This window comes from Diabrotica virgifera, chromosome 7 (assembly GCF_917563875.1).
Source record: "Diabrotica virgifera virgifera chromosome 7, PGI_DIABVI_V3a".
Taxonomy (NCBI): domain Eukaryota; kingdom Metazoa; phylum Arthropoda; class Insecta; order Coleoptera; family Chrysomelidae; genus Diabrotica; species Diabrotica virgifera.
Window position 1 is genome coordinate 35,299,920 of NC_065449.1, and position 25,091 is coordinate 35,325,010.

Genomic DNA, 25,091 nt, shown 5'->3' on the forward strand with positions numbered 1-25,091 from the left:
CCTTAATTTATTCATTTTGTTATATTATACGTATTTTCATTTAATATTTCATTTAAATGACTATATTTGTTTCTGTCAAGTAGTTTATTTAAGTAGAAGTATTTCCATTTCATGACAACTTAGTATATATTCTATACTAATTGGAAAATACACTTGTGTTTGTCGTAAATTGTAATGGGTGTACAAGTACAGTACCTACACTTTTTGCCAAGTATGACACGGTTATGTCAAATAGTTTTACAGTATTATTCTTTTTAAATAATTTATTCTTTATTAAAAATTTTAAGAACTATTTGTACCCGGTACTTTAAAACTATTAGACATATCCTTATCATACTTATATTAAAAAATCGTTTCTGGCTACTACCAGATGCCAGATGCGTACGACAGGGTAAAGTGAAAGGTTGACCCTTCCCAAATTCTGCGCCACTCGCGGAACTGTTACCGTAGCATAATTTTTCGATTCTCCAATACTTTCTATGTAAATAATGTACTCTTCATTCGTAACGATAAAATTATTAGTTTTAGAGTTCCAGTCGGAAAAATGAAACAATACCCATGAACGATCACATCAATCACTTATTTTGTATTTGCTGTCTTTTTCTATACCAAACGTTTGTTATTTATAGAAAAAGACAGCGAATACAAAATAAGTGATTGATGTGATCGTTCATGGGTATTCTTTCATTTTTCCGACTGTATTTGAAATTAAAAATGAAGCGACCCAATACATTATTCAAAATAACTGTGCCGTTTCATTTTAACTTCAGATATCTCGAAAACAAATGACTATCGTTACGAATGAAGATTACATATATTATTTACATGGAAATTATTGGAGAATCGAAAAATTGCACTAAAATAGCAATTCCGTGAGTGGCGTAGTATTTTTAAAGGGTCAACCAATGACTTTCTCCCGTCGTCGTACGCCTCTGGTAGTACCCAGAAACATTTGTTTAACATAATTGAGTATGGTGTGCAATACCTACACTTGCTGCCAAGTATGACAAGGATATGTGAAACGGAAAAAGTAGTGGGTACAAATAGTTTTTCAATTTTTAAATAAAATATCCCGTAACTCAGTAAGGAGCCACATTGTATTTAAGTGATTAGGGTTAAATCTTAATATTTTGAGCTCAAGAATATACAGTTAAAAGATTTCCAATGAATAATGGAAAATCTGGATATTGAGTCATGAAACTAGACTTGATGGATGTTTTAGATTAAAATTAGTTGTTTAAAATGTTTATAGAAAATGTGCCACTAAAGTATTTTGTGTAAATTGAGATTATTGAAATATTTCAGAGTTTTATGTGAAAAATTTTATGGAAAATTGTAAATAGTGATATATAATAAAAATATTCAAATATAAACTTAATTTGTTTGCATTTTACCAGTAGTAGAAGTAAAGCACAAAAATGGTGTAGTGTTTTATTTCGAATCTAATATTTATTTTGAGTTTACTTATATATTTTTTAGATACTAACGTATATTTATTTAAATAAAACGACTTACTTTATATTATTTTATTTACATACGACATACACTAACTTTACAAAAAAACAATAAACGCTTAACACTTAATTTCTTCGAATTACTACAATAATATTAATTAATATTAATACAATTTTTTCATGCAAAATTCCTCTAATCGTGACAGAAAGTACCGGTCCTTAGTATTGTATAAAGGTTAATTTATTACAAGCCGTCCTTGCTAAAAGATATGGGGCTAGACGGCCTACAAAGAATAACCTTTTCGTGTGGTTCCTTTGGGCAGTCAGTAGTTCTTCAAAAGGCTGTAACTTTTTTTTATGTGTACATTTGTACTAAGGTAAGTTAGATTCAATCGAACTATTTTTGGTTCTAGAATATGTGATTTAATTTATGACCTGCATTTTTGTTACACCCTGTATATTATCACACTAATACAACTAATTAAAGATGGGTTCCCCCACCTCTAGATTTGAATAAGAACATTCGGATCGAACAAAAATACCTTAAACAGGGCCTTTCATCGATTGTCATTTGTTTCGAGCTGCTGTCATATGTTGTATAATCTGTGTATAATATTAATATACACGGATTATACGACATATGACAGAAGCTCGAAACAAATCACTGTGAATGAAAAGCCCTATATGTATTGAAATGTTGGCTATCCTGATCCCCAAAAACATGTAAATCAGGTTGGCAATATTGACAGTAGAAGTAGTCTAATAAAATGGTTGTCACGAAGTGTTGCATATGAATTATATCTCCCAGTAAATATACCTAATTAATAAGTACTCGGCCAGCTTCCTTCTCCAAAAGGTTATGGACTCCAGTTTTACATGCCAAGAGTACATTCAATAAGAAGTAAAGTTTTTTAGAGTTGCTGTTTATACCGACCGGCAGTGTTGTGACCGCAAAAAAAATGGCAGTCCAAAGTTTAAATGGCGCGAATTCAACCGTGAGTTTGTATTCGCAATTAACATCTACGAACTTTTCGTCATGGAAATTTAGATTAGGCAATCTTCTAGATGCCAAAGGTGTTAAAGATTTTATTACCACTGAAGTAACTGCAACGCAACTCACACAATTGTCAAGAGACGAGCAATCTCAACATAAAAACCACGATGCAACAGCAAGGTCAATCATTGTCACATGCAATACAGATGAACATTTAGAATATATTCGTGACTGTGACTCAGCATTCGAAATGATAAAAAGTTTAGAAAAAGTGTTTGAAAGAAAAAGTATTCTTTCTCGTTTATATGTGCGGAAAAAGTTGTTAACGTTGAAATATAAACAAGGTATCGATTTACAAAAATTTTTCGTTGAATTCGATTCTTTAATCCGAGAGCTTGAATCGACTGGAACTACAATCGAAGAAGATGACAAGGTATGTCAGCTTTTGTTGACAATGACAGATACGTTTAACACTGTTATTACTGTCTTGGAAACTTCAAATGATAAACTAACTGTTGATTTGGTTAAAGCAAAATTACTAGATGCAGAATTGAAGCTGAAAAATAATGTACAAGTAAGTGAAGAATCCTCTTTTTATACGAAGCAATACAATAAAAAACCCCGATGCTCATTTTGTGGACTTGAAGGCCATCTAGTGTCCAATTGTTTCAGAAAAAACAATAATAATTATAGAGGTAACAATAATCGAGGGAGATTATTTCGAGGAAATAACTATTTCCGTGGCAGAAGAGCCAATAATGATACACAAGGTAAACAGAATATACATGTAGCCGAAGACGAAATAAGTTTTATCACAGCCCTACCAGCTGAAAATCTCAAGAATGATGACAGCGAAATTTCGTTTATAATAGATTCTGGAGCATCACAGAATATGTGCAGCAATAAATATGAACAATTTATAAGTAATATTATTGAAATTGAGCCTGTTGGCATTAAAATAGCAGATGTAAAAGTGATGACCGCTTGTACACAAGGTAAATTAAAAGTTTATTACAATGAAACTCCTATTAACATTGATGTTCTCATTTTAAATGAATTAGAATATACTTTATTATCAGTCAGTAAACTAAACAGTTTAGGTTTCACAGTAGTATTTAAAGAAAATAAGGCTGAAATAAGAAAAAAGAACTTTAAACTTATTTGCTATAAACATAAGAGTAACTTATTTGCTGCAAATTTTCAATTAAATAATTTTCAATCTAGTTTAGTAGCAAAGCATAGCGATAAAGACTTATGGCATTTACGTTTAGGACACGTAAATAGAAGGGGACTACAATTGTTGGGACTTCCCTATTCAGATAAACTATGTGACCCATGTCTACAAGAAAAAGCCACAAGGCATCCTTTTAAAGAAGTTATATACAAAAAATCCTCTAGAGTTGGGGAACTTTTACATGTTGATACTTGGGGACCATCCAAAGATCCCACATTTTCTGGTGAAAAGTATTACTTATCAATTATTGATGATTTCTCACATTTTAGTGTTGTATATTTAATGACAAGAAAAAGTGAAAGCGAATCACATCTTATTAATCATATTGAAAAATTAGCTGCAGAAGGCATGAGAGTATCTAGAATAAGAATGGATAAAGGTGGAGAGATGTCTTCTAAATATTTTAAAAACTATTGTATACAACATGGTATAGTACAAGAATTTACTGCAAGGTACACACCTCAGCAGAATAGTATAACCGAACGAGTTAATCGTACTATTTTAGACAAAGTAAGAGCAATGTTTGCAGAAACAAATCTTCCAAAGAATTTGTGGGGAGAAGCAGTTAGAACAGCTGTTTATCAGCTTAATCGAACTCCATCACGAGCAATTGAATTACAAGTACCAGCAGAAATATACTTAGGCAGACTTGACTTGTCTAAACTCAGAGTTTTTGGTTAAAAAGTGTGGTACTACAACCTACCAAAGCAAAGTAAATTAGAACCAAGAGCAAGTAAAGGTGTAATGGTTGGATACAGTGGTGCTAGTTATAGAATTTGGAATCCACTGACCAAGCAAATCAAAATTTCAAGAGATGTTGTTTTCAATATTCTCCAGAAATATCGTCGAATAATCAAAATATTGAGGAAATTTTACCAAGCCAAAATGAAATGGAAACATTTGAAACAAATTATGAAGAAAGTACAGTCCAAACATTAAGAAACACTACTGAAATTAATTCACAAGATGAAGAACCAGTAAATTTACAAAATACCAAAATTACTTCCTCCAATAGAGAAATGAAACAACCTTCGAAGTTCAAAGACTATGAACTTTATTATGCATATTGCTTAGTTACATCAACACCAGTAACTTATGAAGAAGCAGTAGAGGAGATGAATGGAAGCAGGCAATAGAAACAGAACTAGACTGTCTTGAAAAAATGAACACGTGGAGTGAAGCCACAAAAATACCTCATGATCAACAAATCATAAATACAAAATGGGTATTTAAAACAAAAAGTAATGTCACGAAAAAAGCTCGCTTAGTCGCCAAGGGTTATGAAGAAGAAGTGTTTTTAGATATATATTCACCGGTAGCTAAGATGGCAAGTGTAAGAATTTTATTATCACTGGCTCTCAATAACGACTGGAAGGTATACCAATTAGACATTCCTTCAGCGTTCATCAACGGAGTGCTACAACATGATGTTTATATTCATTGCCCTAAGGGTTATAAACGACAACCCAAGTAGCAATTTGTCGACGCGACAACGTTGTCTACCGCGTGGCAACGTTTTGTTACAACGTTGTTATTGCCTAGAAGACGACCCAATTCTGCACTAATTTGGTGGACGATTTTTGAGTTGTCTTGACGTTGCCTAGGCAACCTTAAGCGTTGCATAAGACAACTGAAACGACCATAAAAAGTGCCTGCGTGCAATGGTTGCTCAAAGAGTCGGACTGGTTATGTTTTTTTACCTATATAAAAAGTAAACTATTTTGACATCATATCAGGTATTTAAATTTATATAAATACATAAATAAGGACTTAAACCAAATTACCTGATGTGAAATTTATAAACGCATCTCAGATTACCGTCAAATATGGATATTCCACCTTTAAAAAACACACGCGCTCATTTTTTATCACCTTTTTAACAAAAAATATGTATATTTAAAAAATCTAATTTTAATATAAAAGCCAGAATTTATGTTAAAGATGTTTTGTATAAATTTAATGTATTGATGGTGCTTTTAAAGGTATTAGAAAATGCCTGCATTTTTTATATTTTGTGTTTTTATTTTCTTTACATCCCAAAAAAAACCAAAATGGTGCATTAAAGAACATTACCAATATTACTTAAAATATACCTTATTACCAACCATAGACGGATGAGACAACCGAGAAGTCCAATCGCCGACCAAACACGGCCTGGACCGACTATCCCAACCACTTTAGAACGCACCCTCTTATTGGGTGACAGAGGTCATGTGACCAGTGCAATGAAGTGCATCGAGTGCATCATTCTCCTTAACAGCGTTGCCACATTTAGTAGATATCTACTGTTTTGGTATATTTTTGATATTATTTAAAAAATTCTAGTAGGCAATGTTTTTTATTAGATGTTTGGTATATTTCAATATTTTGTTATCACTAAAATAAAATTTGCTTTTTAATAGTATTCACCCTATTTCTAAATTAATTTTCAGACATTTTGTTACAATTTCCCAATGTCATTACCGAAAATAAGATTCAGGACGTAGATGATGATAATAGATGGACAGAGAAATGAAACTGGTAAATACCAGATCTAAATAAGGAAATCTTCATATAATTGGTTTGGAGAATTTTCAAAATGATTGTAACGCTCGGTTTCATAATCAGTTTTTTAAATTTTAAGTAACTTGGTACCTACCTTTATCACAATTCATATATGGGTAAATGTCAACTTTAAAGTGAAATGTTTACTTTAAGTTGATTATGAAACCGGGCGATTTTGACAGGTAACCGTTAACACAGATTTTACTGTATTTACAGGGCCTAAAAAGAATCTACTGATTTCTATTGATTTTTTGAAAGCAAAACTACTATCCCCTGCAAGATAATTCGGATGGAATTCAGACAAAATATGTACAAAAAGTACATATTTTGTCGGAGTTTCAGCCAAATTATCTTGCAACGGATATAGTACTGAAAGAGTAAGAACTGGCCTGGCAACCCTGTCTAGCAAAGCTGATACAAAGATTTAAGCTTATCAAATCTACTGATAAAACAATGGACAATGGAGAAACCAGCTAATAACAAACAAATAAACAGGTTGTTAAATAAATCGAAAATTTCCAGCAAAATAAAATATAAAATAATAAGAAAAAAGTAAGGTTATAAAGTAAATTCTTTTTTGCTCCTGAAGTTGCCGTAAACGTGAAACACATCTATAGAACTATACGTAAAGGCCCTGGGGTCGTGAGAGACAACTACCTAGTCGGCCAGAAAACCCATGGGCGTAAATTAGTTTAGCATTATAACGTTTTTAAGTAGTTGCGATTGTTGAAAAAACTTAACTGTGATATGTAGTTGTCACAATAGTAATAACTTAGTTGCCCATATAACTAAAGATATTACTTAACGTTGTAACATCGTAATGTCAGTCGGGTTAGGGGTCGTTGGCCGAAACAACTGAAAGTCCACTGTGGCAACGTTATATACAGTGCATTTGTTTGTACTGACAACCAATGCGTCGAAAAATTGCTACTTGGGAAAGCAAAGTTCTCAAACTACAAATGGCTTTATATGGACTGAAAGAATCACAAAAATGCTGGAACCAACGATTCAACAAATGGGCAATAAAAATTGGTTTTAAAAGTGCGGAAAGTGACTGTTGCCTTTATACAAAGAAAAATGTGTGTATGTGTATAAAGACGGTTGCACCACCGTATGACGAACGCAAACTCATGATGCACCCGTGTGCATCACCGTATGGAAGGGGTTAATAAATGATTTTTGTATTATTATTTTTTTTTCTAAAAAACTACTTATTAGTGGAATTATGTATTTTTCGCTTGTGACTAAGAAGGTTGGCGTTGAATTTAAATGATAACGAACACATATCACATTTAAAATTTCGTGCATTACTATGTGATGCAAAATGATTAATAAGTTGCCTTTTCTGTTTGAATCCTTTTAAGCAATGAAAACACTTAAATTTTTTTTCTGTGTGAACGGTTTTCAAATGTACAGTTAAATTTCGCCTTACCGGAAAAGATTTTGAACAAACTGAACACTTATAACCATTTTCGTCAGGATGAGACTTAACATGATTTACCTGAGATGATTTATGTCTAAAAATCTTTGGACAAAGTGAACATTTATACACCCGCTCCCTTTTAACGTGTGTTTTTAAATGTTGCTTAAGATGAACTTTTAACAAAAATGCTCGATTACAAATTGCACAATAAAAGTCCTTAACTCCTGAATGATGTTTTAAGTGAAGCTGAAGATTGTACTTATGTAGAAATGTCTTAGGGCATATAGAACATTTAAAATTCCTTTGATCTAAGTGCATTTTTAAATGCCTCCTAAGTGATGTCTTTCTGTCAAACGAATTTGAACAAATTTTGCATTCAAAATCTTTCACGGAAGAATGAGTTTTTAAGTGGGGTCCTAGGGAAGCCTTATATCTCAATACTTTAAAGCAAATGGGACACTTAATATATTTTTCTAAAGTGTGAGATTTTACATGCTCCCTCATGAAACTTAAATGCTCTATTTCTAGTAAACATTCTGAACATTTATAATATACAATTCTGTTGTGGTGCTTATATAGTGGTGTAAGACTAGTTTTATATATTCTTTCTCTTTCTGCCTTCTTCAGAACATTGCTCTGATTTATTTCAGTTTTATTTTGAACAGTATCAAGCTGTTTTACTTTACTACATTTGCTACCCTCTTCCTGTATTTTGATTTTATCAATAACTTTCTTTTTTCGTTTGACTGTACGATTTACCACGTTATTATTAAAAACCTTTTGTGGAAGACTGTCGATGTTGATTTCTTTTTTTATTTTATTCGTAGTCACTGGAATTTTTTTCCTTTTGAATTTATGAATAGTTGACTCATTCCTGTTTTTAATTTTGGTTGGTAAATCATTGTGGTTCCTGTCTTTTTGTATTGATTCTTCTTTAAACTGTTCCACGTTTCTTTTTGCCTAAAAACAAATGACCGTATTAAAATTCTTGGTATTTGGAGTATTTGAATTAATTGGGGCATTTTTGAAGATGACAATATAGCACACTGAATGTATGCTGACATACAATATAGCAATTGATATGTGTAAATAAATAATTTTATGTTATGACGTATGTTTATTATGACAGGGGAGCCCAAGCGGGGGTTTTTGCAGTTACTCGAGCGCGTCAGAAAATCATATGGGCAGAAACTTTGTCCCCTGTAAATATACCCCTACCATATATTGGCTCTTAATACAGGGGGGTTGGCTAAGAGAGGCTCCGAAAAAGAAAATTTATCCTTAGAAAAACTCGAAATCGTCAGATTAAGATAAGGTAAGTTAAGTATTTACATGCAGAACAATGTATATTTCAAAAATCTGACATCTGACATTTGAGTGGAGCGTAAAGAAATGGGTGAGTCACAAAAAAAGCGAATATTTCGCGAAATGAACGTCAGATCGAAAAACTAAAAAATACATGTTCAATATTTTTCAAAAATCTATCGAATGATATTAAACACGACTCCCACGGAGAGGGGTGGGGATAAATTTAAAATTTTAAATAGGAAACCCGCCATATTTTGCGAATTTGATTTAGCGTATGGCTTAAGTACATCACAGAATACATTTAGATTTATGCATTATACAATGCATCACAAACAGATGTCCAATTTTTTTATATATTAGATTGACCCTTCGGTTGCCATTACAAAGTCTATAGGGTCGCCTGTGTATGCTCTGCGTGGGCAGTCCTGAACAATGTGACTGATCGTCTGTCTTGCAGCGCCGCAGTCACAAGAAGGCGAGAAGAGTTTACCCCATCTGTAGAGGGAGTCGGCGCATCTTCCACAGTTTGTTCGAATTTGATTAAGGGCTGCCCAAATCTTACGGGGACGTTCAAATTCGCCAGGTTTCCCTATGATGTTCGGTAGACTATGGTAATGCGGATCTGTCCTACTTTCCCAATCTTCTCTTCATCGGGTATTTAAGTCAAAGTTGGATTGCTACAGCGCTTGAGCAGATTCTAGAGGGGGTAACCTGGATCGGAGACGGTTTCCAAGAATATCGGGGATGTCGTTGTGGACTAGAAGCTGGCGACTGTCCATTATTTTGTTATATTCTTTAACCAATGCATGTTCGCGGCGTAGGTTGGGTGGTGCTATATTACTAAGGGTAGGTAGCCACATTGTAGGGGTGGGCTTAATTGTGCCTGTTATCATACGCATAGCACGGTTTAGTTGGGTGTTGACCAGGTGGGTATGCCTGCTATTTAGCCACACTGGAGCACAGTATTCTGCCACCGGATATATCAGGCCAAGAGCAGAGGATCTTAATGTTGATGCTGTGGACCCCCATGTAGGCCGCAGAGTTTCTGTATTATATTGTTGCGTGTTTTCAATTTTGCAGCAGTTTTCGTCAGGTGTCCTCTGAATGTGAGCGTTCTGTCTAGAGTAACCCCAAGGTATTTCGCATATTTATTGTGTTTTAAAAGCTTGTTATTAAAATACACGCGCAATTCTCTGTTTGCCAGCTTGTTGTTGAGATGAAAAGAAGATGGGTGGCTTGTTGCAAGGGTCCAGTCGTCAGCATATCCAAACTTTCGAGATTCGGTTTCAGGCATGTCAGCAATATAGAGGCTGAAAAGTAAAGGGGCAAGGACAGAACCCTGTGGAAGACCATTGTTAAGTTTCATCTGTCTACTCGTCTCCTTTCCCATGATAACCTGGAAGGCTCTGTTTGTCAGCATGTTGTCAATGAGGTTAATTATCTTTCTGCAGGGGATAATACGGGCCAGTTTATATATTAATCCCTGTCTCCAAACAGTATCATATGCTGCTGTTAGATCTATAAATACTGTTGCTGTCTTTTGTTTCTTTTGAAAACTAGCTTCTATAAAAGTTGTTAATGACAGTACTTGGTCCGTACAGCTTCGATGAGGGCGGAAGCCAGCTTGTTCAATGGGGACATTTTCTAGTATCCTGTGACTAATTCTGTTGAGAAGCTTTTATTTTGCGAAATGAACATCAGATCGAAAAACAGGAAACATACACGTATTCAATATTTTTGAAAAATCTATCTAATAAATAGGAGCCCCCATTTTTATTGCAGATTTAGGTTCCTTGCGTAAAAATAAGTAACTTTTATTGGAGATATTTTTTTAATTATAGATAGGGAAATATCGATATAGAAATATAGATAGGCGCTATAATCGGGAAAAACGATTATTGCCAATGGAAAATTAAATTAAAAAATGGGAAGCCCCCACTAAAATGGAAAACTTAACTTTCTTTGGTTTTAGGACCTAATCTTCACAAACCAATAGGTACCCATAACGCTCGAGTAACTGCAAACTTAGCATAGTTGCCTCCCTACTATTATGTTTCATAGCTTACAGTAAAATCCGACATATCAATGCAATACATATTGTGTTCACTGAACATAACATATCAATTGTCTACTAAAGGGCCTAGCCGGGTAAGATGATGAAAAGTGCCCCCAACTCGATTAGAATTCCATATAGGTCACTCTTAAGCATATATAGTGAAACTAACTTTCTGAAATTTTTAGCCCCCTAGGTGGTCATGTGACCCACCTAGAGCCTAATTAGGGTTTTTATGTTTTTATTTTTTATCTCAGCCGCATCGAGAATTAGCGAAAAACTTTAAATAAAAAAGTTGTAAGCTTTAAAAAGGTCTGTCCGAAAAAAAATTTTCTTTTAATTTTTGGCGGGAAATTTAAATTTTAAAACGATTTTAAAATTTTAAATGAGTATAAAAAATAACTAAGACATTCGTTTTCACGAACAAAAATATATAACGTGTATTTTTGCATAATATTTCACCCTGAATTTTTTCAAATTTTTAAAATTGGTGAAACGCACCTTTAAAAGTAAAAAACCGCATTTTTTCGGTTTTTTTTTCGTTTTTTGATACAATTTTATACATATTTTTCAAAAAAGGTAACACCGTCTCTAGAATAGGTAAAAAACTGAAAAATAATAGGGGTAATGGTCTGAACTTTTTAAAGAAAAAATATAGTATGCCACTGACATATTTTAAATTAACAATCGTTTTTGAATTCCTCTTTCAATTTGTGACAAAAAATCTATTTTCCTATTTTTTCACACGACGCGCCATTTTTATTCAAAAAATAAAACATCTTAACACTTACAAAGTATTCGAACTTCTATGAAATGAAATACTATTAGTAGTCCGTTCTTTAACGGTAAAATATTGCAAAACCTGTAAATTTTAAAGAATACCGCTAGGATTGACATGAAATTTGGCATACACATAGCTAACAAGTCAAAGAAAAAAAGTGATATTGTGCCGATATGTGCTTTTGCCCTGGGGGTGGTTTTCACCCCCTTTTGGGGGTGAAAAAATATTCGTCCAAGGAAAGTCAGGAAATGGATAAACTGGCTAATTTTACGTAACTTTTGTTCTATAGAGTTTTTTCACTAAGTCAATACTTTTCGAGTTATTTGGCAGTGAATATGTTCATTTTTTCAACAAAATAACCACGCTTCTAGACGGTGTTTCGCAAATAACTCAAATAGTAAGAATTTTGTCGAAAAAACATTCTTAGCAAAAATATAGCCTGTAAAAATTTTAAAAAGATGGTGTATATATCTCGTCTCTACACCTAGTAGAAGCAGAGTTATAGCTAATGAAAAATAGGTTCATATTCGTCAAATTCCAAATGGAATACTTTAACGTGAAATAACCAAAAACGAAGCTCATTTCGGGGAAAACTCATTACAACTTATTTAAAGTGTTAAAAAAAGCTTCATTTTTGTTTTATAAAAAAAATTTCTAGCATCAAAATTAAACAAGTTACGCCAGGCGCGGATCCAAGGGGGGGTCAATGGAGTCAATTGCCCCCACCTTGAGATCTCGCCTGGAGTCTACTGACACTTTTTTTTAAGAAAGAGATAATTAGGATTGAAAATAAATAGTGAGTTTTGTTTCCTGTTGATAACTGGATAACTGAAACATAAAAGAGAATTCCTTGGAATCGCAAATTTTTAAAAGTCTCTGGAACATAATAAACGAAAAATTCCCACTATAAATCTGTTTATTATCATCTAATGCCACAGATCAGATAGCAATAGTAATTTGTTTTTTCTTTGTGGCAAATTAATGAGTCAGTTTCGTCTCCAAAAATTTCATTCTCACCTGAGACTATGTTAAGATCTGAAGTACAAACAGTAAAAATTTAGTCATACAAAGCTTTTTTCTATTTTGCGATGAAGACGTGTTTCCACATTGTAAAATACTATTACAAATATTGCTGAATTTGCCTTTTAGTACATCACCTGCAGAACGATAATTTTTTGCTTTCAAACGCCTTAAAACTTACTGTATGGTGTGCATGGTACTTACTTAACACGTCTTACTGTATGGTGTCGAGTCTTGGACCGTGAAGAATTTTAAGAGTTTATTGGGTGGAGAAGATTCGAAACTCCACAATACTAGAACGTCTCAGCAAGACTAGTGAGATTATAAAAGGTACCTATCCAGAAGAGAAAGCTGGAGTATTTCAGGCATGTAGGTAATGAGAGGTCCCAAATATAGGTTGCTACAAAATATTATGCAAGTGAAAAAAGAAGGCAAACACAGTCCAGGACGGAGAATCACTTCGTGGTTGATTTAGGGTGGTAGTGAATAAAATTAAAATAGCTATGGTGGTAACCAACGTTCTCAAAGGATATGGTACATGCGGAAAAAGAAAATAACAGCTCATTCCGAATAAGAATCCTGCGTACGCCAGTGACGAGAAAATTTTTATTTCATTGCCCCCACCTTGCCAGGTTGCTGGATCCGCCGTTGAGTTACGCTCAAAATAAAGTTAGTCCCTTTTGGTTTTCTTAAAAAAATCGAGAAAATCACCCCCTAATTAGTATCTTAAATGAACTTAATCGTTACGACTTCACAATTTTCTTGACTCGTGTATATATTGTTTATATGATCTGTAAGTTTCATCGGTTCAAAGTCCTTATTATTGAAAGGGCTGTAGTTAAAACGGGTTGATCGAGTCACTGATCACGAATGTATGCAAATTTAGAAACACCAAATCTTAATCAATTTTTGTCTAACAGAAAAACAAAAAAAATACATGATATTCAGAAAAGCAAATCTGACTTTTTTTTGTTTTTCGAGATTTTTGGTATCTCTAACAATTTTTAAGTTATTTGAGAAAAAAAGCATATTTTTCAAAATTTAAATTTTTAAAAATTTTATTTTGAAACCAAATTTTTTCAAAAATTAGCACTTTGAATCGATGAAACTTACAGATCATATAAACACAACATAAGTAAAATAATTTGTGGAGCGGTAACGATTAATTTCATTTAAGTTGCTAATTAAGAGGTGGTCTTCCCGATTTTTTTTTGCAAAAACAAAAGGGACCAACTTTATTTTGAGCGTAACTTGCTTAAATTTAATGCTAGAATTTTTTTGTAAAAACAGAAGTAACACTTTAAAAAAGTTATAATGGCTTTTCCCCAAAAAGTGCTTAATTTTTTGGATATTTCACGTCGAAATATTCTATTTGAAATTTGGTGAATATGAATCTATTTTTCATTGGCTATAACTCTGGTTCTACGAGATCCAGAGACCTAACGCGTACACCATTTTTTTTTATTTTTTATAGGCTATATTTTTCCTAAGAACGTTTTTTTCGACAAAATACTTACTTTTTGAGTTATTTGCAAAAAACCGTCTAAAAATGTGGTTATTTTGTTGAAAAATGAACATATTCACTCGCAAATAACTCGAAAAGTGTTGACTTGGCGAAAAAGCTCTATAGAACAAGTTACTTAAAATTAGTCAGTTTACCCATTTCCGGACTTATTTTGGACATATATTTTTTCACCCCCAAGAGGGGGGTGAAAGTTACCGCCAGGGCAAAAGCACACATCGGCACAATATCACTTTTTTCCTTTGACACGTAAGCTATCGCCGTATGCCAAATTTCATGTCAATCCAAGCGGTTCTTTAAAATGTAAAGCAAAAACCGTGAAAGAATGGACTACAGTAGTTTCTACATCTACATAAACTCGTACATCCATTATAAAAACTAATTCGAATACTTTGAAAAGCGTTAAGATATTTTATTTTTTTGCAGCAAAACGGCGCCTCGTATGAAAAAATGAGAAGATAGTTTTTTTATCGCAAATTGAACGAGGAATTCAAAAATGATTGTTAATTTGAAATATGTCAGTGGCGTACTATCTTTTTTATTTGAAAAGTTCAGACCATTACCCCTAAGCGCGCCAATGATGAAGATCAAATTCTTAATTGTATGTCAAAACATGCACAATAACTACCTCTTAAAACCCGCCAAGTTTTATTACAATGTTGCCAGTAGTTACGGCAAAATCGTAAAAAATGTGTAAAATTTAGTTTTCTTCAACGCCCTGTATCTTGAAAATGGATGGCGTTACAAAAAATGTTTATTAAGCGAACCCCAATTATTTTTCAGTTTTTTACCTGCTCCAGTGACGGTGTTACCTTTTTTAAAAAATATGTATAAAATTGTATCAAAAAACGAAAAAAAAGAACCAAAAAAAATGCGGTTTTTTATTTTTAAAGGTGCGTTTCACCAATTTTAAAAATTTGAAAAAATTCAGGGTGAAACATTATGCAAAAATACACGTTGTATATTTTTTTCGTGAAAACGAATGTCTTAGTTATATTTTTATACTAATTTAAAATTTTAAAATCGTTTTTAAATAGTTTTTCGCTAGTTCTCGATGCGGCCAAATAAAAACATAAAAACCCTAATTAGGCTTTAGGTGGGTCACAGGACCACCTAGGGGGCTAAAAATTTCAGAAAGTTAGTTTCACTATATATGCTAAACGATGACCTATATGGAATTCGAATCGAGTTGGGGGCACTTTTCATCATCTTACCCGGCTAGGCCCTTTAGTAATTAATTTTGTGTTGCTTTCATAAAATTTTGACTTCGACTAGAAGTGGATCGAAGTTACTATACAACCAAGCATACGTGCTCATAGCAAAAATTAATTATAACTTAAATGTAGAAAGCGGGTAGTGGGTAGATACTCTTAAGCCCGATTCTCATTAGACGTGCAAGGAACCGGACCGGCAACGGCAAGGCACGTGCTCGGCAAAGATTGTTTCGAAAATAACGTCGCATGCAAAGCCCGTCGCTTGCCGATGCCTGGCACGCATAGTGTGAATTACATCCCGTGAAGTGCATAAGATTTTATGTAAAATGTATCTTGCCGAGCACTTGCCTTGCATGCTAGTGAGAATCAGCCTTTATGTTCTCGGTAGAAGATAGATCTACTTCAGCCATGCGACCATGTCCACTTGACCCATAATTATCTCCCAATTACCTGCCATCTTGGAGATATGTATTATGTCCTAGATCCTAGAACCATTCTTACCTAATTACTCATAGTTTCCCTTCCATGTCCTGAGTTCGAAAAAATCATAGTTACTGCGTGTTCTTTTCATGGTAACGTACAATTATTGTAAAATTTAGTACGGTTAGATTTGTAAATATATTTTAATTTAAACAGAAAAGTTTGAATATGAAATAGGAGGGTGACGCCTCGTACCCCTCCAACATCAGCCATCACTGACACCGAGGCTTCTGAGGTCGTTCGTCGTTCTATGTGTCTCTCGGTTCAGTGGCGTAGCTGACAGACCTACAAGGCGGAGGACCCCGATGTTAGGAGGGTCACTGTAAAGCCTTTAAGCTTAATAATCCTACTTTCTTTAAATTGGGGACCAACATATATTTTATTAGTAAGCATCAAAATAGGAAATTTGAAAGGAGGTAACATATTGAAGCGGGTAATTGACGTAACTCTTACTCTTTCCAGGTGCAATTTAACGTTTCGTGGACATGTTGGTAGTTTAGATGAAAGTTAATCCCAAAAAGGTAATTTTTCGTAAGTGGTTCTTTTACTAGCTAAACATGATCCTGTTTTAGCTCGATAAAAACACTAACTTAAAAACAAATTATGTACTTGAGCCCCCAAATACAAAACGAAGTTATAAATTTGCTGGCTCAAGAAACTGAAAACAAATTGATTAATTTAATTAAAAGTTATTATTATTCAATAATTCTTGATACCACTCAAGATATTTCAAAACACGATCAGCTTAGTTGTATTTTCCGGTATGTAAAAATAACTTGAGATGAAAATAATTTACCTTCCAAAGCAGACGTTGTTGAAAGTTTTTTGGGATTTATTCGCTTATTGGACCAAAGTGCAGAAGTTCTTGTAAATGAAATTTTAAATTGTATACAATGAAAGCACCTTTCCGTACACAACTGCAGAGGCAGTAGCGAATCTACGGGGAGGGAAAAAGGGGAAATCCCCCCCCCTAACACGGTCAAAAATTAAATGAAAAATTGTTGAAACATAAAAATATATTAGCTGACATGAAACTTAAACCACAGACAGACAAATACAACCCAATAAACAAGCTATACTAAATTTACAATCAAGATACATTGTATACATTGTTAATCCCAACCCATAATTTCCAAAGTTTATACATTGTAAATTATGATTCAAGTAGTGCTCCTAGTAGCATTTAACGTGTCTTGGTTTGTTTATTTCTACTGCATCTTGAATGTAAATTTAGTATAGTTATAAAAATTAATGGAACTGAATGCATATACGTTATTATTTCTGTCTTTTATGTAGTTTGGGTTTATCTTTTTTATGTCTTTTGGTTGGTGTTTCATTGGAAGTTCTCCCCCCCCCCTAAGGCAAGTTTCCCCTTTCAAAGCAAATGCCTAGATCCGCCACTGTGCAGAGGAAAGTAAAAGTAGTATGATATGGCAAGCGTTAGGAGTGATCTATATTCAGGCGTACAAATGATCATAACTAACATTGAAAAAGCTTCCTATGTTCATGATGTTCATTGTGCATCCCAAAATCTGAACCTAGTGTTGAATGATGCCGTTGCTGGTGTACAGTTGGTTTTTTTACGATATAATTACGAGATTATATTTTTTTCAGTGCAAGTATTAAAAGATGGGATGTACTATGAGTTTGCTAACACTTAATAGTATATTATGCAACGAGCATTTAATGATGATAATTATGAAGCTAGTATGAGGCTTACGAAACGAGCCGTATGCGGCGACTTTCGTATAGAGGACGAGCTTCATAATGATAATTAAATGCAAGTTGTATACACTATTTTTTCTATGATCATTCACAACAAAAATATATTCACATTTATTAATTTTGTAACACAAATAAATTCAGTAGTTTGTCAGTTTGACGGTTTGTTTACATATTGAGAACTGTCAAAGCGTATGTATTTGACTAGCCATTGGTCACTGCGCGTGTACCACCTTTATCGCGAATGCCATATCGCGATTCTATTGGTTAAAAATCTGTATCATAATGAAGTTCATTATAATACAGGTAGTGACATCATAATTGATATATTATAGTATGAGAATAGAAAAAAGGTTATGTTTATGTGAAACCCGGTAGTCATCAAGACATGGTATGCTGTTATAGCTTTGCGTCGAGCTTTCCGACATGTAATAAATTCTTTAGCGAAAATTTCATTGCTATTTAATAAAAAAACGTTGAAAAATTAGAAGATAATGCATTATTACAGCATGTGAATAATTTTGAATTTGCCGTTTACATTACTATTAAATCTAAAATACTTAACTTTATCAATCTAACATCAAAACTTTTGCAATCTGAAACAGTAGAGTTAACGGTCCCCTTTAACTTTTTGAAAAAACTCGGGATAATCTTCGAGAAATGAGAAATTATTTTCCTAAACTTTAGCAGAAGCAGCAGGAATAGCAGAATAGTGGGGTATTATACCGGAATTTAAAAATAAACGGAAAAAACGTATAAAAAAAATTTACGATGAGCTCAGCTGCGGCGAAAAAATAACTTAGGTATAGCAAAAAAGTTTTGAAGTTAATGTAAATTTAGATATACATAATATTAAATAACAACTTACTAATGGGTTTGTCGGTTTAAGACACATAATAGGTTTTCATGTCTATTCCCAGAAAAATTATTAAACTGATGAAGACTTAAATAAAAGCCAAATATTGTCATTTACACATATGTTAGTAATTATACTGTTATTAGTTGTCGTTATGTTTATAATACGAGGCCCCACAAAAATTGTCGCGCGGGGGCCCCTCCATCTTCAGCTACGCCACTAGCTCTCGATTGCTCTTGTAGAATACTCGTCGATCTTGAAGTTGTTTAGATATCCATGTAAAAAAATTAAACGCAATACTTTAAATGAATAGACGTTACTTTATTTCTTTTTAATATAAATTTAACATTTTTACTATTTACTACTAATCTTCATTATAATATATTAGCATTATCTTCATTAAAATAAATATTGGCGTATATTATACGCCAATTTAATAATATTAACAATATTCCTCTGTCATTTTTATTTAAAATTATTCGACCTCTATTCGCTCCGTGCGTGACAATGGTGGGGATACACGAAAGCATGCCAGCGTCTGTAGCGCCGAAATATAACAAATCTGGCGAATTTTTGTAATGTCAGTGTCATTATGTTCATTCGCGGACGGTTATTTATCTATCAATGGTATTATTTATATTATTTTAAAGATCGCATGCTCCACTTGTCGTGGACTAGTCCGTGACTGTCTCCGCGAACACACTTATTGTTTGTAAACAAATTTTATCAAAAATGGTAAATAAATATTCCATATTAACGTCAAATATGTCATACGTGCATCATATGTTTAACGTCAAATTGAGTTCGCTAAAAATTTCAGGCGACTACGCTAGGTTAAATTAAAAAATTTAATGTTAATTGGCAACCCAATTTTTTCCGCTCTCGACCTGTTAGACTTGGCAATTCAAAGGAACCAAAATCATTGGAAAAACAGAAATATTCCATTTCTAGGGCTTTTAAAAAACAAATTTAAAAATACTTATCCCAACTTATATTTAAGTGACTTGTACCCATGCCATAACTTTGAACTAGACCATCAATTATCAACAATTCCAAACATCAATATCCAATCTAATCGTTCAGATGAACTTGCCTCAGTTCAACTCCAAAAAATAATTCTAAATAAACCTAGTCACACCAAATTCTTCACGGATGGCTCGGTTGATGGTGAAGGATCAGCAGGCTTTGGTGTCTTTAGCCCAGAGATCAACTATTCTTATACCAGTAAACTACCTAAGTATACCCAAATATGCACGGCTGAGATTGTCGCAATTAATCATGCCCTCCAAATTATTGTGAAAAATGGGATTAAACAAGCAATCATCTGCTCGGACTCTAAAAGTGCCATACAGAAAATAGGCAGATCAACCTATTCTGAAACAGAACATTCATCGTTCATGACCAAGAGAGGCATCATTGAAGCGAAAGAAAATAACGTTAATATTAGTCTGGCATGGATTCCAGGACACTCGAATATTAAAGGGAACATGGTGGCTGATAAACCAGCTAATATAGGTAGAACCTTAAATGTAGCTGCTGGTATCACTCTTCACTATTCCAACTTTCTACCAGACATCAAGCATTCCATCTGGAATCGGTGGAAGCAAGAATGACAGGGGAAAAATCGAAATAATTCATTTTACTCTAAAATTGTAGGTCAGATAGATAAACTCCCCTGGTACCACAATTTTGCATACCAAGACAGAAGACATATAACCACCATTATTAGAATGAGGACAGGTCATTGTGCTACTCCAGTTCACCTATTCAGGATATGAGTAAAAGACAACCCATATTGTGACTGTGGCCAAGTTGGGTCCTTAAATCATCTGATTTTTGAGTGCCCTATAAATATGTCAAATTTGCCTACTTATGTCCAACCTTAATCCACGTAGGATTAACCTGATTCTTAAATTCCTTAACTTAGCCAAACTTAACTTATAAATTAATCAATTCCCAACTTTGAATTAAAAAAATTAAGAAGAAAAAGATATAAAAAGATATTAGACCTCCAAACGATAAAAGTTTTAACCCTTATGTTATAATATTGCCTTTCCTGTAGGGACTGTTTGGCCCTATAAGAAGATGTTCCTACTAATATAAATTTAAAAAAATTGAGGCTTTAGCCTACGAGGTGTGACAATTAAGTAATGAGACTGATTCCATGAAAATCATATATTTCGAAATTATTCTACAACTCTGCCATCCCCTTCAAAGTAGTCCCCTTGGGCAGCTATACAACGATTCCAGCGCGTTTTCCACGCTTCGTAACATTTCTGGAACGCTTCGACTGGGATGTCCGCGAGTACCTTCGTCACGGCCGCTTGGATGTCTGTAATCGACTCAAAATGGGTTCCTTTCACCACAGATTTTGTTCTAGGGAACAGAAAAAAGTCACAAGGTGACATATCGGACGAATAAGGCGGCTGTTGCAACACGGCGATCCCTTTAGAGGCCAAATACTGGGACACACTGAGGGCGGTGTGGCACGGCGCTTTGTCGTGATGGAGGATCCAGTTGTGAGCAATGTCTGGGCGCACCCTGTTGACTCGTTTTCGCAATCTTTCGAGTACTTGGCGATAGTAAACTTGATTAACGGCTGTTAAACGCCGATGTTTATGGATTAGGGCCCGCACACGTTGCGCATTTGCATCAGTCCGCACCTCGATTGGTCTCTCGCTCCGCCCCTCGTCTTCCACACTTTCACGCCCCTCCTGAAACTCTTTATGCCATCGAAATACCTGGGCACGACTAAGAGCACGATCACCATGCACTTTTACAATTTTAGCGTACGTTTCCGAAGCTGTTTTGCCCAATTTGGCGCAAAATTTCATCGCGACGCGTTGCTCTAGATTTCGTTTCTCCATTTTCGTGACAAGCACCACTAACACTTGTCTACCCAACACGAAACCGCAGGCGAACTAAACAAGCTCGAGTGATGGTCAATATATCAATCGAAAGGGGAAAGGATTCCGGGGAAGGGGATAGGAATTTGAAGGTCGCAGGTTTGCCACAAGCACGGCAATAAAATCAGTCTCATTACTTAATTGTCATACCTCGTATATAATTTGGAAATATTCGATTGCCCAGAGCAAGACAAGAGTATTTCCCTGGTGTAAGCTGGGCGAATTATCCCGAGGGATATAACCCAATAAAGGAAGAAGAAGAAGACTACGCTAGGTGTCACGTCAGTCATGCACGGACCGAATAGAAAACTTATTATTCAGTTAGTATCATGTACCTTTCGTTTGTGACGAACAAGGCTAACCTTGACTTTATACGACAGTGAACACATATCACATTTATAATTTCGTTCATCACTATGTGTTGAAAAATGAGCAATGAGGTGCTTTTTACCCCCGAATCCTTTTAAGCAATGAAAACACTTATATATTTTTCCTATGTTGCGATGAACTTTTAAATGTACGGTTAAATTTTGCCTTAACGGAAAAGATTTTAAACAAATTAAACACTTAAAACCTTTTTCGTCACGATGAGACTTAACATGTGTTGTATGATATGATTTATATGTAAAAACCTTTAGACAAAATGGACACTTATACTCCCTTTTAATGTGTGTTTTCAAATGTTGCTCAAGAAGATTTTTTAACAGAAATGCTCGATTACAAATTGCACAATAAATGTCCTTAATTCCTGCATGACGTTTTAAGTGGAGCTTGAGACTATACTTGGTAACAAATGTTTTCGGGCATATAGAACATTTAAAATCCCTTTGATCTGAATGATATTTTAAGTGGCGCTGAAAACCATATTTACATTTAAATGTCTTCGGACATATAGAACATTTAAAATCCCTTTGATCTGAGTGATTTTTTAAGTGACGCTGAAGATTACAATTGAATACAAATGTTTGAGGACATATCGAACATTTAAAATCCCTTTGATCTAAGTGAGTTTTTAAATGCATTTTAAGTTCCGTTTTTCTTACAAATGTATTTGAACAAATGTTACATTTGAAATCTCTAACAGGAGCATGTCTTTTTAAATGGTTTGATAAAGTACCTTTATGTCTCATTACTTTAAAGCAAACGGGACATTCAAATTTTGTTTCTAAAGTATGAGATTTTATATGGTTCTTCATAGAACTTCGTTTGTGCAATTCTTTTGAACATTGCGAACATTTATAATATATATTTCTATCGTGTGGCTTATATAGTCGTGTAAGACTAGTATTATATATTCTTTCTATTTCTGCCTTTTTCGAAACATTACTTTGGTCTGCGTCAATTTTAATTTTAACAGTATCAGTTCGTATCGTTACTTTGCTATTTTCCTGTATTTTGTTTCTATCAAAAATTTTCTTTTTTCTTTTTACGCTACGATTCACATTATTATTAAATTCTTTTTGTTGAAGAATGTCTGCGCTGGTTTCATTTTTTCTTTTAATCGTAGAAATTGGAATTTTTATTATTTTGAATTTATGAATGAGTAACTCATGCATGTTAATTTCCGTTGACAAATATTTCTGGCTCCTTTCTTTTTCTATCGAGTCCTTTTTAAACTGCTCCATGTTTATTTTTACCTAAAAACGTATGATGTTAAAAAATATGTTCGCATTAACATTATTGGTGTTGTGAGTATTTTAACTATTTGGGACACTTTTGAAGATGAAGATATTGCAAAGATAAATGTGTAAATTAATGTTATGTTAGCTGCTTAGAGTATAACCCCACATATCAAACAAGTGCATAGTTGTTCCATTTTATCTTTGCCCATGCGTCAGGATTCATTTTCAAACAAGTTAAATCAAAACATGAAACAATTAGAGAACGTATGAAGGTGGAAAAAACTATAATGGACGAAAACAAATAAGAAATGAAACAATTAGAGAACGTATGAAGGTGGAAAAAACTATAATGGACGATATTGAAAAGAGACAGCTGACATGGTTCGGGCACGTTAAAAGAATGAATGAGACTCGCTGGCCGAGAAAAATATTAGAGTGGGTCCCACCGGAGAGAAGAAGAAGGGGACGACCACGGAGAAGCTGGAGGGACAATATTCAGGACGCAATGGATTCGAGGCAATTAGATGAAGATACGTGTTACGATAGAAAAAATTGGAAGCTGGGTATGGAGAGGCGGCGACAGCCGTAGAAATCCATTATATATATATATATATATATATATATATATATATATATATATATACAAAATATGCATAAGATGGAATGCAACCACAGACACGTGTTTCTGACTTATTAGTCGTCATCAGTATGGTATAGCCGAACAGATATTTTGTATTTTCATTGTTGCGAGCCATGCCGATATCTTTTAACTCGCGTTAACCTCTCCTTATATATATATATATATATATAAATATATAAATCAAAACATAAAGTGAAACGTAAGTCGATGTGTAGTATCATTGATACATAGGTACTGTCAGAGGTATTAATTAGGAAATGGCTATTATCCCATGGACGTATTTTATAAAGTTATTTTATTGAAGTATTTAATCATTTTTAACTATAGGGCTTTTCATCGTTTGTCATTTGTTTCAAGCTTCTGTCATGTGTCACATAATATTAATATATCTACGTCATACGTCTTTGGTTTGTACCATTGGTATATACCAATAAAGTACGACGTAGATATATTAATATTATGTGACACATGACAGAAGCTCGAAACAAATGACTGTGAATGAAAAGCCCTATTGATGGACTCATCAGCTTGAACATCATACCGACTATTAGATACTAGTATAAACATAAATATAGAACGGTAATAAATAAATTGAAAAAAAGGCACAACAAAGTTAATATTGTTAAGAAGCTTTAATATTACCTAAGGTTGAGAAATACAAAACTATCGAGTGACTTACCTACCTCCTTTTTCCACCTACCTCTACCGAAAGTATACATTTCGTGTTCCTGACCTTATTGTAGAGAGAAAAGTCGTAATTTTCCTCCCTAGGGAGACAAAGTAACGTCACAATATTTCATTAATGAAATATCTTATTGACTCCCTATACAATATTATATTTTCTATTACGTAAGTATCTATACATTTTAACGTTTATTTATAGAACACTCTGTATTTTGCAGGATGGTAAAAAACAGTAAATTGTTATTTTGATTTAACAATGTTTACATTAATAATTTGACTTATATTTGAGAGTTGATAGTTATACTATACCTACTTGTTAGTTTTAGTTCTCTAATAAATTTTGTTAGTTAGTTACATAAATAAATTATTTAAACATGAAAAAATGACTTGTTATTTGAGGGAGGTGGAAAAATCATATGTATAACATGGGAGTAAAGTGCCGTTTCCTTCCTTGAATGATTAATGCCCTCCGCTACGCGTCGGGCAGTAAACTTCATTCTCGGTAGGAAAAGTAGCACTTTGCTCCCTTGTTATACAAACAGCTATTAATATATCGCACCTTTGGAGAATCAGTAATACAAGTGCAATTTTTTCACAAAAATGGAGTTATCAATACTGCGATATTACTAATACA

At 33.8% G+C, this 25,091-nt stretch overlaps 1 protein-coding gene across 1 annotated transcript in view; it reads right to left on the reverse strand.

The window, feature by feature from the left end:
- Nucleotides 1-1,511: 1,511 nt before the first annotated feature.
- Nucleotides 1,512-25,091, reverse strand: part of LOC114326451 (zinc finger protein 91-like) — a 49,500-nt gene continuing 25,920 nt past the window's right edge. The window contains exon 3 of the mRNA XM_028274830.2: nucleotides 1,512-8,609. Coding sequence (XP_028130631.2) covers nucleotides 7,434-8,609 — 1,176 coding nt within the window. The 3' untranslated portion in view covers nucleotides 1,512-7,433. The remainder of the gene's footprint in view (nucleotides 8,610-25,091) is intronic.